At 41.5% G+C, this 17,980-nt stretch overlaps 1 protein-coding gene across 11 annotated transcripts in view; it reads left to right on the forward strand.

Annotated features, from left to right (window-relative positions):
- The window catches only part of PDE8B (phosphodiesterase 8B), a gene marked incomplete at both ends in the record, with an annotated part of 235,127 nt that overhangs the window by 151,784 nt on the left and 65,363 nt on the right, over positions 1-17,980 (forward strand). For all 11 annotated transcript variants that reach the window (XM_080704433.1, XM_080704430.1, XM_080704440.1 and 8 more), the window contains 4 exons: positions 244-303; positions 3,276-3,333; positions 9,239-9,327; positions 16,815-16,893. In XM_080704433.1, coding sequence (XP_080560559.1) covers positions 244-303; positions 3,276-3,333; positions 9,239-9,327; positions 16,815-16,893 — 286 coding nt within the window. The remainder of the gene's footprint in view (positions 1-243; positions 304-3,275; positions 3,334-9,238; positions 9,328-16,814; positions 16,894-17,980) is intronic.

The raw sequence follows: 17,980 nt of genomic DNA on the forward strand, positions 1-17,980 counted from the left end.
GAAAATTGGCAAGTTTGACCTGTTGGATAACTGCCCAGGACTTAAAACAATTAAAAAATGAAATAAAATGAAGAGATTGTCCTAATCCACAAGGGCATCTCTCCTTGTTGTCTCTCATGTGTTCTGAGACCTTTTTAAGGGAGCGTTTGATTTGGGGCCACTCTTGATGTGAAGAAGCGCCACATTCGTTTGATGTAACGAAGCGCAGATCACCTTGTTTGACTTGGAACCTTCTCGCTGCAGGTCGATCCGGGCCACGAATCCCTCGGAGCACACAGTGATCCTCGCCGTGGTCTCTCAAGTGTAAGCTTCCCCCAGCCCCAATTCCCAGCTGGGAGCAGTACTGTTCACTCTGAAACATATCTGATGCAATCCAGTTTTTGTGCTAGCAATACAATGGGCCTGCCTTAGGCTCGAAGATACTAATTTTAGAACTTGCTTTGGGGATTTTGTTTATTTCACAAGTTTCTGAAAATAAATTTAAGGTTTTTTTGTCCTATTGCAGTTAGCACATTCTCATACACCTTGTGTGGTGGCGTTTACTTATTATCATTATATGCCAGAAATGAGTAGAAAAATCTGAAGAGGAGGTGGAGGAAGTCTAGAGAGAACATTGTCCCAGTTAGTCTTTTTTCTTTGGAGAAAAAAGATGGGAAGGTGCTGAATTTTCACTTAGGAAGAAACAAATTACAACCTGAGAACAAAGAGGCACTATATCCACGGCAAGGAAAGGATCAGGGGTTTATGTGAGGACTGCTCTGTGCCTGGAAGCAGTACGGTAGGATTTCTGTTGAAAGCAGTGAGCTTGGGCTGCCGGTACAGGTGTGAGATGGGAAACTTCTCTGCTGTGTTTATTGTCTGAAAGGGCCAGCACTCAAAAGGAAAGAGCCAGCAGGAAGGGGGGAACAAAGTTATTAGTACAAGCTACAATGCTTAGAATCTTTGCAAGTAACAAAATCTGTTATAGTCAATTAATGGCTGCCATTAGTTTCAGAGAGAATAAGACCTTAATTAGGGGCTGGAACCTGTCAGACATGGCTCCGCTGTGGGATTTGGCACAGATTCCGCAATGAAAGAACTGACAAGCCAGCTACTCTGACGAGAAAGTGTAGGGCTCCCCCAGACACAGAAATACTGTGCTGCCAGCCATATTGGTGCAGCAGGAAGTCCTGGCAAAAGTCCTGCCCTGGCCGAGGTCTATTTACATGCTAACTTCTTGAGTCTCTTCACTTGATACTGGGCATGGATAGTGGTCCAAGGAAGGTGAAGAATTGTCCCCATTGGTGGGGAATGGGTGGGGGAACTGACTCATGAGGTCAGGCTCCTTGAATTCCCTCTTTCTTCCATTTGCCTCTGGGCTCTCTGAGATCTCAGTAGGTTCATACCAGAAATGTATCAGGCCACACAGCATTTCCTCAGGCCTGGCTTATTTCTTGTGCCCAAGGTTAAAATGCAGTTTTTGTTTGGTACTGGGGATTGAACCCAGGGGCATTCTACCTCCAAGCTGCACCCTATTTTTATTCTTTATTTTGAAACAGGGTCTCATTAAGTTACAGAGGGCCTCGCTAAGTAGCTGAGGCTGGCCGCAAACCTGCGATCCTTCTGTCTCAGCCTCCCAAGTACTGGCGCGCGCTACGTGCCTAACTGAAACACTTTGTTTTTCTCTCTTCATTGAGCAAAATTGTTTACTAGTCTTTACAAGTAATAGTTTATTATGGCTTATCTGTCATGCTATTTCACCTATTTTATTATAAAATACTTCATATAGGCCGGGCGTGGTGGCGCACGCTTGTCATCCCCGCGCTTGGGAGGCAGAGACAGGAGGATCACGCAGGTTCGAAGCCAGCCGCGCGAGCTGGCTTAGGAGACCCTGTTTCCAAATATAAAATGTAAAAATAGGTCTGGGAGTGTAGCCCGGAGGTAGAAGGGCTTCCAGGAACCCCAGTACCACCAAAATAAAATAAAATAAAATAAAATAAAATAAAATAAAATAAAATACTTCATATAGAGAGAGTGATCATAAATGAGTGACCATTTACTATGACTTATTTTGCTACCTCATTTTTATTTTATTTTTATATTTCTATTATAAAATACTTCTTATAGAGAGAATGGTCATAAAGTGAATACCTATGTCTGTGCCGCCCAGATTAATAAATAGAATGTTATTAAAACCTTTGGAACCCTTTTCTTACCCCTCCTGATTTGTCCCTTGCAGAAGGCCAAACCTCAAGTTTCTGAGGGAAAGAAGGAATAGGAAAGATAAAATTTCCTTGTAGGGCAGGAATCAGCTATGGGCAGTGCCACAGATAAATATGTTCTCTTCCTGTCTTCTACTGGCATTTCTACTCATTCCTTTTTATCCCATTTTTCTTTCTAGATTTTCAGGGTTGCACCCCGTGCCACTTGCTGGCTGTCTCAAAGATAGTTTGTCTCTCAACAGTGCTAGCCAAGTATGGGATATCTTCATGACAAATTAACCCCCAACCTCCCCTTGTACTCAAGACCCAACTACAGGCTAAGTAGAAGAAACCGCCTCATAAAGTGGGTGACAGCGATCAGTCTTTGTTTCCTTCCCTTTTAACTCTGTGTTATTGCTGATACATTTTTTTACTTTTTTTTTTTTTTTTTTTTTGCGGTACTGAGGGTGGAACCCAGGGACATTCTACCTCCGAGCTACACCCCCAGCCCTATTTTTTATTCTTTATTTTGAAACAGGGTCTCACTGAGTTGCAAAGGAACTCACTAAGTAGCTGAGGCTGTCCTCAAACCACAATCCTGTCTCAGCCTCCCAAATGCTGAGATTACAAGCGTGTGCCACAATACCTGGCCTGATATTTCTTTTCTATTTGCTTGAGTCCTGTAGCCAGTAATGCCAGGTGTCTGCCTCACACTGAGAGTTGGATCTGTCTAGGCTTTGTGGTATGAGTCATGCTTCCAGAGGCTGGGGGATGGCAGTGTCAGGAAGAATGCACACCTGATGTGCCCATTTCTGGGACTACTCCCATGCATTTGCTCCGCTCCCAAAGCCCGCAGTTGGAACAGGCCACTCGTTTACCTGTTGACACGCTCATGCACACGGCTGGAGCCTTCTCCACTCTCTGTGTTCTCTTGGCATCTGGAAAGCAGATGCGGAATGTGTGTTCCTGACGTACCCCGGCAGGAGCACTGTTGGGGCACATGCCAGTCACATGCCACTGCTCTCTCTCTGTGTTTCAGTGTGAGAAATCCTAGTTTGTATCTACCGAGTGACTACATTTTCTGTTTTGCTGCAGATCCGATGACCAGGAAGAGGTGTCTGTCCTTCCTCTTCTCCATGCAGGTTTCAACCGGGTATGTACAGGTGAAGCTCCACCCACCCCTGACTTGCCCACAGCAGCAAAGCAAACAGCCAGGACAACAGTTACGGGCCATGAGCCTAGTACCGTGAGGGGAAGGAAGTAACTGGCTTCTCGGCATCGTAACAAGCAACTGCTAGTCAAGCATTGTGCTTCTTTCTCTCAAAGTAACCTGATGTAAATCAGTTCAGTTAATCAGATTCAGTGTTTATGTGATTGATTATGAAAAGGCGACCCTACCAAATAGGTACCTAGAGCCATATGTTTACCACGGCCGGGCCAGAGCTTAATGCTATAAGCAAGGCCCCTGATGGCTGCTGCATCCTGTGAATTTCTAGTTGACACTATAAACACCAATGAAAGGAAATTCTTTGCATGAAAGCTATATAAAAACACTGATATCCACCTTGAGGAGTAAAATTGATTATTTCAAGGACATTTATTCACAAACTAAATCATGAGGCTTGCCAGGTATCTCAAGGTAGAAATTTGATGGAAGGCAAAGGTGTGCGCATACAAATGGAAAGAAAATGATGGAGTTAATTTGAAATAAAGAAAGGAGAATGGGAAAAATAAAAGCATGGATGTTTAAAAGTTTATTTCATAATATTAAAAGAAAGCAAGTTCTTTTATTGCTGTTGTTTATTGTTATTGGGTATTGAACTCAGGGGCATTCTACCTCTGAGCTACAGCCCTAGCCCTCTTTTACTTTTTATTTGGAAACAGGATCTAGCTAAGTTGCTGAGGCTGGCCTTGAACCTGTGATCCTTCTGTCTTAGCCTCCCAAGCACTGGAATTACAGGCATATACCACCAAGCCTAGTTAAATAAAACAAGTTTTTATAGAGGAGGTATGGAGGATCTTATATTTTATGCTTGAATTTTTATAACAAGTATACTTATTACTTCTGTTAATAATAAAAGGTCTCCTTTTGGACAAAAATAAGGTAGGAATCCACAGTTGACTTCTGCAAATTTTGCTGATACTCTAAACTCAAGTAAATGACCTGTTGCATCCTGTAAATTCCTAGTTTGAACTATAGACATCAGCAAAGAAAATTTCTTAGTGACTACTACCTGAATCATGATGATATTCAACTTTAAGGCTGAGTTTGATTGTTCCAAGTCGATCTACCAACAGACTAAATAACTGGACTTACCCTATATCCCAAGGTCTTTTGAGAGGAATAATCTTAACTTCAAGGAGTACGTATAATACACACCTTCAAAAATAGGGTACTGCCTGTGCCTTGTGGATTATGAAAATTGCTTTAGGTTCTTTAGGTAAGGGTGCTTTGTTATCCCAAACTCTAAAACAAAGCCCTCCTGGTTACAGACCTCAGAATCACAGAAATTGCCTTTGCAAAGCAGTTCTTTGTGCTCTGGTGTGCTTCAGTGTGGGGGTAGCAGCGCTACCTGGAGTCTCGGAGGCACGGTGGTGACTCACAGCTCGTCACGGAAGTGAGCGCACATGTCCGCTTAGCAACGTTCCCCACGCTCCTAGCACTTTTTTGAGACTGCTGCCTCTTCTCACGCTAGCTGGCATTCAGTTCCGAAAGCCATTTTGCGCAGTGACTCTGTCTGGATGCCGAAGAAAGCACTTTGGATTTTGGGCATGGAAAGTTGCCAGAGGAAAATCAGCAAAGAAACAGTGTGGTTGAAATCTATTTTCTTTCCTCATTCATTTTCTGAAAATAACCCTTGAAATTATTCTCAGCTTTCATAAATCTTTGGTGTCATATTGGCCACCCCGCTCCACCCTCTCCTCTCCCAACGCTGACCTTTTCAAGTGTGAGTCAGGCCCCTCGGAAGGCAAGAGCTGGTTTTCCTCCTTACCTAGGGAGTGATTAGAGAAAGGGCTTGACATGTGGTAAGTTTTATGAATTAGGACCCATATGGATCTGTTGAGTAGCCTTTTAGAATTCTGCTTTTAGTTCAACAATACTTCCTATCTCCCCTCCAATTGGTTTCAAGTTTGGTGCATTTGAAGCTTTGAATCAGTGTGTGTGTGTGTGTGTGTGTGTGTTATTAGGGATTGAACCCAGGAGCATTCTACCTCCAAGCTATACCTCCAGGCCCCCCCCCATTTTTTTTAAACAGGGTCTCACTAGGTTGCTGAGAGTCTTGTTAAATTGCTAAGGCTGCTTTGAACCTGTAGTCCTCCTGTCTCAGCCTGCCAAGTACTGGGATTACAGGCATGTGCCACAGTGCCTGGCTGGACCAATAGCATCTTGACTAAAGGTCTGAAATGGTACATCTGCTCACAAAAACACTTGGGAGAAACCTTGTCATTCTATAGGTGTAAACACCCATGAGAACATTTAACAGAAGTTCACCTTCCTTTTCACACATTTTTGTAGCCTGTTTTTGCTATTTGGGAAGGCTTCGTTTCCCTGGGTCCACATGGGTTGTTGATTTTTCAGTCAGCCATGGTGAATAAAACCTTGGTGAGGGGATGAAAGCCGATCTTTGCTGGGGACCACCTGGTGTTTTGAGTGCTGTACAGGGTCTGAGCTGATCAAGGCCATTGCTAGTTGGGTTGGGATGCCCCTAGTCATTGGAGCTTTCTCCAAGGGAAGCACATGGCATCTCCAGTGGCTTTCCCTGAGTTACTGTGTGACTTGGGATCAGCAGAGTGGATCTCCAGGTGGCTGTTCTTTTTTTTTTTTGCTTGGAGACAATCTTGTCATTGGCAACTCTACCCAAGCACCTTCCAAATGTGCCAGCCATTCTCGCCTTCTGTGAGATTGTTTTTCTTCACTGAGTTGTTTTGATTGTATTAAGTCATCCGCTGAAACTCAGCCTTGTGTCGCTAGCTAACTGGCCAACACTCCAATTTCTGGTTCTTGAGTTGGGATCCAGGAATAAATCTTTACCACGAAATATCCCCCATTAGTGCCCCTCAAAGTCTTTGGAGCCCTGTATATGTGGTTGACTATATTGATGCTCAGTCCACACCAAGCTTTTTAGAAACTAGCATCTTGGGATGGAGCCGTTCTCATATGTTACTTTGTGTGCCTCTTTTTCTATTAGAAATGATGCTTATTCTTCTCAGTACTCATTAATGGAGCTCTGACTCCATGCAAAGTATCGTGCTGGGCTAGGCTTACTTAGGTCACAGCTGTAGAATATGGTTTTCCATGGAGAGGATTCCTGTGGATTAGAAAAAAGGGAGCTACAATTTATTATTTATCAGCCCCAATTCCAGGTGATTTACTTAATCCTTCTTGACATATGAGGGATTTAATATTTTCTCAATTTTTTCAGAGGAGGAAACAGGTTCAAAATAACCAAATAACTTGCCAGAGCTCACATTCATGAGTAAGTCAAAGATAAAAATTGCATCTTGACTTCTATATTGGGTCTACAAAAGTAGTATTTCCCAAACTGTTCCATGGAGCACTGGTGTTCCAAGAGCTTTTAATAGGTATTGAATAAAAATGGACTTCTGCATATATTTTTTATAAAGTTAAGTTCAAGTAGAATTGTTCTTACGTCTGTCCCCTTACCGTTTTTGCTTGCTATTTTTATTTAATCATTTCTCATTAATCATAGATGTGTTCTCATAAGAGAAATACTTAAATTTTGTATATCCTACACTGAGGGATATGGTATATAAACACTGGTTTAAGATTTACCTTTGAGTGCTGGGCTCCAGCAGCTAAGACCTAGTATGACCGCAGTAGCCCTGTCAGGAGCGAAATGTTTCTTGCATTTCCTTTGTTTTGATCGTTTGCCTAAATATCTGCTCACTCACTCACTCACTCAGTTTCTTCTTTGACCATCTGAAAGGGAACAACTCAGTGACATTTAGTACTTTCACAATGCTGTACAATCGGCACCTCTATCTAGTTATAGAACATTTTTGTCAGCCCCAGTGATAACTCTTCTCCTTGAGCAGTCACTCCCAGCCTCCTCTCCCAAGCCCTGGCAGCCTCCAGTCTGTATTCAGACTGTATGGATTGACCTGCTCCAGATATTCTCTGTAAGTAGAATCATATAATATCACTTTATGTGTTTGTCTTCTTTCACTTAGTACTTTTTTGAGGGTTACATATGTTGTAGCATTATCATTTCTTTTATGTGGTACTGGGAGGTTCCTTTTGACCTCTGAGCTACACCCCCAGCCCTATTTTTTGTACTTTATTTTATTTTTTTTTATTTTTTTTCGGGACTGGGGATGGAACCCAGGGGCATTCTACCTCTGAGCTATTTTTGTTTTTTTAATTCTTTATTTTGAAACCAGGTCTCACTGAGTTGCAGAGGACCTCACTAAGTAGCTGAGGCTGTCTGTGAACCCCGATCCTCTGGCTCAGCCTCCCAAATGCTGGGATTACAAGCATATGCCACCATGCTTGGTTTGTACTTAATTTTGAAACAGGATTTCACTGAGTTACAAAGGGCCTCACTAAGTAGTAGCTGAGGCTGTCCTTAAACCAGGATCCTCCTGTCTCAGCCTACCAAATGCTGGGATTACATGCATGCACCACCACGCCCGGAACATTATCATTATTTAATTCCTATTTTATGACTGAATAATATATATATATATATATATATATATATATATATAAATTTGTTTTTGTTTTTTACCGTGCAAGCACTCTACCACTGAGCTACACTCCATATAAATATACACACACACACACACACACACACACACATATATATATATATATATACATATATATATATATATATATATGGTTGTTGTTGTTGTTGTTTTAGACAAGGTCTCACTAAATCACCCAAGCTGGACTTGAAATTGTCCTCCTGCCTCAGCTCCCCAAGTCACTGGAATGAGACATAAAATTTGTTTATGTATTTATCTGTTGATGAATTTGGGCTATTTCTACCTTTGTCTATTGTAAGTAATATTGCTGTGGACTTGCTTGTACAAGTACTTGTTTATGTACCCATTTTAAGTTCCTTTGGATATATACCTAGACATGAAATTCCTGGGTTATATGGTAATTCTATGCTTAAAATAGTTTGGAATCCCAAACCCTTTTACATCCCTACTAGCAATGTACAAGGGTTTCAATTCTTTACATCTTAACCAACGCTTATTTGCTCTTTATGATTGTTATACCCGTGCTAGTATAACATCTTATTATGCTTTATTTTTTTAATTATTGTGGTCCTGAGGATTGAACTCAGAAGCACTGTGTCACTGAGTTATGTCCCCGGCCCCCTCCCCCCTTTTTTGAAAAAGGGTCTGGCTACATTCCCGTGTGCTGGCCTTGAACTTGTGATTCTCCTGCCTTAGCCTGCCAAGGAGCTGGTATTTGGGTGTGAACCACTGTGCCCCAATTCTCATTGTGCTTCTGATTTGCATTTCTTTAATGCCTGATGAAGTTGATTTTCTTTGGATAAATTTCTACCCAAGTCCTTGGCCCAATTTTTTGTTGGGCTGTTTGTGTTTTGCTGTTCATCTCACTGCTTTTTAAATGAGCTCTGCATTGGGCATTCGGGAGATTAGGAAAGAGGCAAAGAACAGCCCCTCCCTTCAAAAGAGATCATTGATAATCTGGCGTGCACTGAACATGTTGAATACTGGGTTTTAGATGATATTTATTAGTACAACGTGAAGCCAAAATAATACTGTTGCGGAGGCCTTCTGTGCCCTGGTGTGTTTATTTTTCTGCGACTATTTTTAATGAAGTTTATCCCACTTTTGTCATAAAGAGAGCTAAGTGTTAAGTATTACCCGCTCTGTTTCTCATACATTTAAACAAGCATTTCAAACTCCTTGACAACTTCTCTATTTCCTCTCATCCTACATACTAGATGTCTTACGTAACAGTTACCTGGGGTAGGAATTAACTATTAAGTTTTTCTATTTGACTCTCTAAGAAATAATTGGGGATGTCTTATGTATTATCTTTGCTTTCTTTTCAGAGATTTATGGAGAATAGCAGCATAATTGCTTGCTATAATGAACTGATTCAAATAGAACACGGGGAAGTTCGCTCACAGTTCAAATTACGGTACGTAGCAACATGAGATGGAAGGTACTACGGGGTTAATAATTCTTTGGAAAATTTTATTTGTCAACAGGCTGATGGTCACAGGTTTATAGCTGTGTTCATTCCAGGAATTTTGAAACCAGTAAACTGGCCAACAGCAGTATTTAAACTGGGGGCCTCTTTGTGTAGTAAAAGAAATTGGAAGCATTTTTTGTCTTTTGACAGTATTTTCCACTATTTACAGTAGTTTAAAAATTACAGCCTAAGAAAAGTTCTGTTTAATTTTTGCATATTTATGCTGAAAGCAAGAATACCCTTTGAGAGTTACTTTCTACCTCATGTCTTCAACATTTATGAACTCCTACTGAATCCCAGTAGGATTGGGGGAAAAGCTAACAGGTGTGTTTATTACGCCAACCATAATGCTTGGTCATGTAGCCACAATAGCAATTCCATGAAATCCGTCTGTGGCCTTAGTATGCACAAAGTGTCTTCAAAGAATGGATCTTGGGTTTCTTTATAGCTATAGCGTGTTTCAAGGCCTCTCACTGGTGCTCGGTGCCTCGGTGGGAGTCTCTTGTGTTATTGCTGGCAGGCACTGGGTGGTGGCATGTTCTGCTTCTGGGCGCCCTTGGACTTGCCAGGATCCATGTTTCCTGGTTTCACTCAGGATCTGCTCTGCCTTGCCCTCAGGGCCTGGATTTCTTTATTGGGCTCTCAAGCTACCAGAGCAGGGACAGGAGGCTCTTCTCCACAGATGGCCTCCTAGAAGGGCCAGTCCCCACCTGCTTCCTGGCATTCTACAGGAAAGTCCCCGCAGGGCTTCTCTGGACAAGTGAGAGTCACTGGCAGTTTCATGCCCATTGCAAAATTAATAAGGTGGCATTTTCTTGGAATGATGATAACTTTTTTGTATGTGTGGCACTGGGGATTAAACCCAGGGCCTCACACATGTTGGGTAAGTGTTCTACAACTGAGCCACATCCCTAGCCCTTGTGACGATTATGCTTCTAGTCCGATTGCTTATTTTGTGCTCAAAGATGACAAAACACTTTTTCTTTTCTTTTCTTCTTCTTCTTCTTCTTCTTCTTTTTTTTTTTTTTTTTTTTTTTTTTTTGGTGGTACTGGGGTTCCTGGAAACCCTTCTACTTACGGGCTACACTCCCAGACCTATTTTATTTTTGGAAACAGGGTCTCTTAAGCCAGCGCGGCTGGCTTCGAACCTGCGTGATCCTCCTGTCTCTGCCTCCCAAGCGCCGGGATTACAAGCGTGTGCCACCACGCCCGGCGCTAAAAAATGCTTTTTAAATATAACTCTCCTCTGTCCTCGGAAGCAAAATGGGTTGGCATAAACCAATAGAAGCAAGTTTCCTCTGGGTGTATCCTGGACTAAAAACTTGCTTTTTGGTGAACAGAGAGCTCTAAGAAATAACGTGTGAGGATAAATACTTTTCTTAGATGGAATACTGTTAAAAAAGAACATTGACCAGTGGGAATTCAAATATTTGGGGAATTTTGATATTTCAAAGCCTTTGATGAAAAATATTACCAAGGACTTTCTGAATGTTTAAGTATGCTAAATTCCTTGGTTTCTTTTTATCTGTATGTTTATTAGCTAACTTCAGGGAATTTCATAGTATTTTTCTAAAAAAGCACATCATCTTTAGTAACTTAATAATGTACATTGATTATTTGTATTCCTGGGGTTCTCTATAGCTTTAATTGGGGAGGGAAAGTCTGAGTGCTTTTATTTTAGATGCTTTTACAATAAATAAAATTAGAAAGAGTGATTTTGTTGTGACTTAATTCTTTAACTGTGTATTACCTACAATTAAAAGCTGAACAACCCAACACTTTCTTGCTTTGACAGGATGTTCCCTCGTTTTATTTTAAATAAGCATTTCTGTTTTCAGGGGCAACATTAAATGTGAGGCCCCATGTTAGGTGCCAGTCAGGGTCCTGATACAGATTCTTCTGTGTGCATCAAGCACCGGGTGGTAATGTCAAGGGGCACCTTGCCCATGACAAGCAGGACACAGCAGCCCTGGCCGTGTGAAATAACCTTCCTACTCAATGCAAAGGCATAAGAAAAGGCTTCTTGCTATTGTGCTGATGAAGTCTTCTTAGCTCCCCGGTGCTGAAAAATTCTCAAGGTCTCACCAGATTCAAAACTCTGAGCACCTCTAACACCACATCACTATGACAGCATCTCATCCCTTATTTCCTTCAATTGGTTGTAAGAGTTTGGCCTATTGGCAAGGTCCTCGTGAAAGGTTTAAGTTTTTAATAAAAATCAGTGTGAAGATGGTGATTGGAGTAGGCCCAGGAAGGCAGTAGCCAGAAGCAGGAGGCTTGCTCGGCGCTCAGATCCGCTTTCTCCTATACCAGCTGAGTCTGTTGCCTCTTGGCTGGTTTTGCTTCAGCCTTGCCTAAGTTCTTTTGGTGTTGGTGCGTGCATGCACACGTGCAAGGTTTGACCTTACCCAGATCTACCAAATCCGGCCCAGCAGATGAGAGACAGCGAGTGACCCTCACCACGACCTCCCTCTAGCTCTTTAGGGCATCCGAGGACATCCAGAGCCTCTACCTGCACCCTGAGGCAGGCAGGCAAATGACGATGTCATTTGTTACAGACTGGGAAATGAGCTCTTTATTATACAATGCCTGAATAATTATAGTCTAATTATGTAATACTTTTCCCTACAATTCCGCCCCCAGCTGCAGCTAAATATGTAACACAACTGTCATTCTGCAAGGACACAGTGTGTGAGGCAGGGTGATGGTGAATGTTACATGTGGACACTTCTGTCCAGAACTTCACGTATGATGCACATGTTAACCAGGGGGGAAAAAAGATCACGCAAGTTGATCTGATCAAACAAAATATGTTTCTTAAATTTCCTTTATGTAGAATAACTTTTTGGAAGATGTAGGACATAAAGCACATTTTATGTGTTTGATGGATTACTCTGCTGAACAGAAGGGTTCATGAAATGCAGTGTCTAGGGTAATCAGAGCTAAATGGTGACCATTGTCTCTTCTCATGTTCTTGTGACTCTTTATAATAAAACAACCTATTTCATGATAGGTCAAGAAAATAATTTAGCTACTTATCAAGAGTCCCAGGTGATTAGCTTATAATAATGTAGTTGTAGTTATTCTTTTAATCAAGGAGTTGCACCCAAGCCATCATGTTTATATTACTCTAAATCATAAGACAGTAGTAATCTTCTACTTTAGAAATAATCAAAGCTTCTAGCCAGGCATGGTGGCACATGTAATCTCAATCCTTGGAAGCCTGAGACAGGAAGATATCAGGTTTGAGACTGGCCTCAGCAATTTAATGAGGCCCTCAGCTACTTAGTGAGACCCTGTTTCAAAATAAAAAAATAAAACAGGGCTGGGGGTATAGCTTAGAGGTAGAATATTCCTGAGTTCAATCCCTGGAGAAACACACAAACACACACACACACACACACACACACACACACACACACACAGAGTTTCAGATGGGGAAAACTCTGTACTTAGTGGAAAACTACACCCCTCAGTATTAACAGATGTTTGTAGAGTGCCTTATCCTCGCATGGGCTCTGTGTGACATCTATCAGAGTACAGGAGTAGAAAGAGGTGTGAACACTTAAAACAACCAGCTCCTTCTGTATCCAGGAACAAGAGCCAACAGTAGCAAGCCCTTGATCCCCTTCCCTTTCTCCTTCCCACTCATTCTAAACCCCTGCTAGGATGTGGACTTGTGTTCAGAATATTTTCCTTTCAGGCCACCCCATTTCCCAGGCCTCCCCTTATTCTAGGAGACGTGTGTGTGTGTGTGTGTGTGTGTGTGTGTGTGTGTGTGTGTGTTGGTAGAGGCCAGATAGAGAACCTTTTGAAGGGACACAGGTGGTCACACATCATCCAGTCACAAGTGTCAGAGGGAAACACTGAGAACTGGGGGGCTCTTGACATGATCACAGCCAGCCAGTGTGTGGGTGGCAGTGCTGGAGCAGAAATGGACACTCCGCTCATCAGTCTGGTCCCTTTGTACTCCACCCCAGCTCTACGCGTATGGACTTTCTACTCATAGCCCTATAATATTTATTTGCCTTTCCCCTCTGGCTTTCAAGGCTCTCAAGAAGGTGCAAAGGAAACTGGGCATGATGACCCATACCTATAATCCCAGCTACTCAAGAGGCTAAGGCAAGAGGATCCCAAATTTGAGTTAGCCTAGGAAACTTAGGGATCCCTATCTCAAAATAAAATAAAAATAAAAAGGTCTGTGGATGTAGTTTAGTAGTATGAGTGCTTCTGTGTTCAACTTTCAGTACTTAAAATTTTTAAAAGAAATAAAGGTGCCAGGTGTGGTGGCACATGCCTGTAATTCCAGTACTTGGGAGACGGAGACAGAGGAACACAGGTTTAAGATCAGCCTTAGCAATGTAGCAAGAACCTCTGCAACTTAAAAAGAGCTAGGGGTATAGCTCAGAGATAGACTGCCCCTGGGTTTTATCCCCAATATAAAAAAAATTAAGTAAAATAATAAATAAAAGAAAGTACGGGGATAATAGTTAACACTGAACATACTTCTTAGGCTTGTTCTTTTCACTGTTTGTTTTTCCAATTTTCCAACTTCATAACCTGAAAGATAGAAAATAAAATAAAGACATTTGAGATGCAGTTATATTGTTCTCAAGAACAGAAAATTAATAAGGCTAAGGTTCTTCTGCTTGAAGAGTATGAATAATTAATAGAGCAATTAAGTTCTCAAACTCCAGGAACATGACTCAAATTGATTACCCCATTTTGCCACAGGTTTATTTAAATAGAGCCATCAACCAAAGAGGTTGAAAGCCCAAATAAACATTGAAGTCTGGTCCTGTTTGTCATCATGGGGCGGGGCGGGGCGGGGGAGTAACACACAGTCTCTCTTGGTCCTTTCTCATTACTGTCAGTGCGAGAATTTGCTGTGTCCCATTTGAGTTTTTATACCTATTGAAGATTTTATGTTCTGTGGATATTCGTAAAAGGAATGTTTAATAGATCAGTTCTGGGAGTTAGATTTGAGATTTTGTATAAAAGCCACCTCTCAAATTGGCAAAAGGCTAATAGCCTGAAGTACCTGTTTACATACTTAGCTGAGACACAGAGACCTTAAAGAAAATACTTAAGCAAGGGAGGAATTTATCACTTGATAAAATGTGTTAATTAGAACACAATTATCTGGCTCTCCAAGCAGACAAAGCAGAATATGTTTCTCCCTGTGTAGCCTCTGAAAGGTAGTTACTATCCAGAGATGGTTTCCTGCAGTCCTGGTCCAAAGCCCAGTTCTAGACCAGGTGCTAGAAATGACTTCCAAGGCTGGATCTTCTTGCCTCTCAAAAGTCCATGCAATTACAGCATTTGTAGCACTCTGAAGCATTCTCCTGTCCTTTTTTCTTACTTCAGATGACTGTGTTTCCAAATGCAGTAATGGTAATAAAACAGTAAAGAGTTCAAATTAGCTGGACTGGTGCAACTGAAGAAAGGAGATGTTCTGCAGCACTCAGGATTTTCAGCCCAGTGTGGCGGGCCTCTCCTCCCCCGCCCCCTCCATATCGTAGTAGCTTGGTTTGCTTATCCTCACACGCTGATGTCCTCACCTCTGCAGCTGTAAAACCTCATCTGTCAGGGGACCACAATCCTCCACTCCACACACATGTTACCTTGTGCTTATTGAATTCAGGTCTTGTTTTGACATTTCAGGTAAGCTCATGGGAAAAGATAGGTTGTGATTCATTTTTCTTTTCAGCAAAGGTTTTTGAATGCCTGAGAGAACAAAGAAATATCACTCTGTGGTCTTACAAATAATAACAGCTCTCATGTATTGAATTCTTACACAGGATGGCCCCAAGCACTTTGAGAAATGCCTAATATAAATGATCTGTTCTGATTCTGATGAAACTCTATGAAATACATCTAATCTTTCATTCTATAGATAAGGAAACCAAAGGCTAGCAATGACAAGAATTTGCCCCAGATCCTATTACTGGAAAATACAAAGTCAGAGTTCTTTCTTTTGTTTGTTTGGTACTCGGCATTGAACCCAGGGACATTCTACCACTAAGCTATAACCTCAGCCCTATTTTATTTATATTTAAAAAGGAAGTCTAAGCTTCTGAGGGCCTTGCTAAGTTGCTTAGGCTGGCTTTGATCCTGAGATCCTCCTGTCTCCGCCTCCCAAGTACTAGGATTAGAGGTGTGTGCCACCATGCCCACTGTAGAGTCAGATTTCATTCAGTGCTTTCTGCCTTTTTCAGATCAAAACAGGGTGACAAAGTTAGTCTGCCTTGATGAATGGGAGAAATAACATTGTCACAGTTTATTTAAGAGTTTTATAAGAAAAAGTATCAATCCAATAAGTCAACATTTTTCTTTTTTCCTATTGTAATATATAAGAAAAACTTCTCTGGGATTCTTTAGACAATCAGTATAGAAACTAGAACTCAAATTATATACTTTATGTGTTTGGCAGGAAATAACTTATTGTATTTGGAGTTGTTTTAGGTTTGGAGCCCAGTTAAAATTATGACCACAAATCTTGCCTGGTTTTAAATATCCCAGATATACACAGAAGGTCATCAAAGCAAACAATACCAGGAGAGCTGTGTAGGTGCAGTGTACCAGGCCAGGGGGTTCTGTCGTGCTTACCTTTCCTTCATCATACCAGTGGCGGCGGATGGAAGCAAAATAACATCACAGAAGGAAGAAATGTTTCTGTGTCTCTTTCAAAAGGCCAGAATTCCTCAGATCCAATTTGGACCTAATTAGGTTCTCAACAATGGATGGGGACTTGACTTCTCCGTGACCACAACTGTAAAGGAAATAGAATGTCATTGTTGTAGGACACATGGGACATACATGACAGTCTCTTCTGTATCTTTGTTCTCTTGTGTTAGTATTGAAGTTTCATTCAACACACACATAGTCTGCTCAGATACTGCTGAACTCTCGTTCTTTAGAATCATAAATACAGATAGATGTATTGTTTATGCATTTAGCTTGAAAGATTGCACTTTTCAAAATACATTAATAACTCTCTTAGTCTGTTTTGGCTGCTATCTATAAGGACACACCTAAAGCTAGTTAATTTGTAAATAACAAAAATGTATTGCTCACCGTTTGGGAGGCTGAGATCAAGACCAAGGTGGCAGCAGGTTCTATGTCTGGTGAGGGCCCATTCCTCATAGAGACACCTTCTGTGTCTTCATGTGGTAGAAGGAATAAGGGAGCCCACGCCAGCCTCCTTCATAAGGCACCAGTCCCACTCATGACAGAGGGTCCTGTGACCTAATCACGTCCCAAAGGCCCCGCCTCTTATTAGATTCCAACATTGGGATTTTGAGGAGAGACCATAGCAGTAACAAAAAGTAAATGGTCCTTAATGATCTGGGATCTATTTACTTTGTTAAATGAATAGATAAGATGCAAATATTTTTATAAAAGAGCTAACATTAATCTTTTGCATCTTTCAGGGCCTGTAATTCAGTGTTTACAGCATTAGACCACTGTCACGAAGCCATAGAAATAACAAGCGATGACCACGTGATTCAGGTATGGAAAGAAACACTAATATCATTAGACATGAAATAGACCCTTTCCCATTTGAACTGTCCTTTTTAAAATACTTTCCTAGAAGTCTCATATATTTGCACATTTTCTTTGAAGGAAAGAAAATCAAAGTTTGCAAACAATACTAATAAACTTAAGCTAATGAGATATTAAGTAAAGAACGAAAAACCTATCGCTTCAGATCAGAACCTGTGATTCCTTTGACAGATGGAGTGAGTTCTTTGGGCTGTCTCTCAAGGCAAAATTTACAGAGAAGTAAATCAGAATTGTAATATGAATGCTTATAAGTGCTGAATTGTAATACAATATTTTTTGTTTTATAATAATAGAAATGTTCTCTGAACTTTTTTTTATTTGTCAGCCCTTAGTATTTTATTTATAAAACACTCCTATTAATACCATCTTCCTAAGGAAACGTGTATAGTAGACAACAAACCTTGGTTGAAATGAGGTGTCCTTGTTATAATTGTTGAAGAGTTTAAACATCTACACTTCAAAAATACTCTGAAATGTAGATGTGCCACTAGCTGGTACTGGTCTGTCTGCATCTGGTTTGCAGTGTTGCTGGGTATGAGGAGCCCTTGCCATGGTCAGTAGCGCACCAGCGACAGTGGCCAACATACCGAGACACAGGCAGGAGCCCCTCCCCACCCCATCTCCCCGAACCCCCAGAGTGCACACAGGCACAGACACACTTCGCTCTCATGCCAGATCTATGACATCAGTAGCCCCCGTGCCTAGGCCCAGTCGTCAGCATTTTCATTAGGTTATCTCATCTATATTCAACAACTCTATGAAAGACATACTTGCCTATAGTACAGACAAGGATGCTAAGACCCAGGCCCAGCAAGATCAGGGAACTTATCCAAAGAAAGTCCCAGTAGTAAGCACGGAAACCCAAATTCATAGCCACATTTTTCTGAATCCAAAGATATCCTACCTGGTTTCCTGTTTGGCTGGGGTATTCGAATTTGCTTTTCTTTCTGCCCCTTTAAGTGGATACGGCAGCTTCTTCAAGTTGCTGGCTGTTAGTGGCTCACCAGTATGCAGCTCTGCCTCCTGGACCACA

This window comes from Muscardinus avellanarius (assembly GCF_963383645.1).
Source record: "Muscardinus avellanarius genome assembly, chromosome: 1".
NCBI classification, from domain to species: Eukaryota; Metazoa; Chordata; class Mammalia; order Rodentia; family Gliridae; genus Muscardinus; species Muscardinus avellanarius.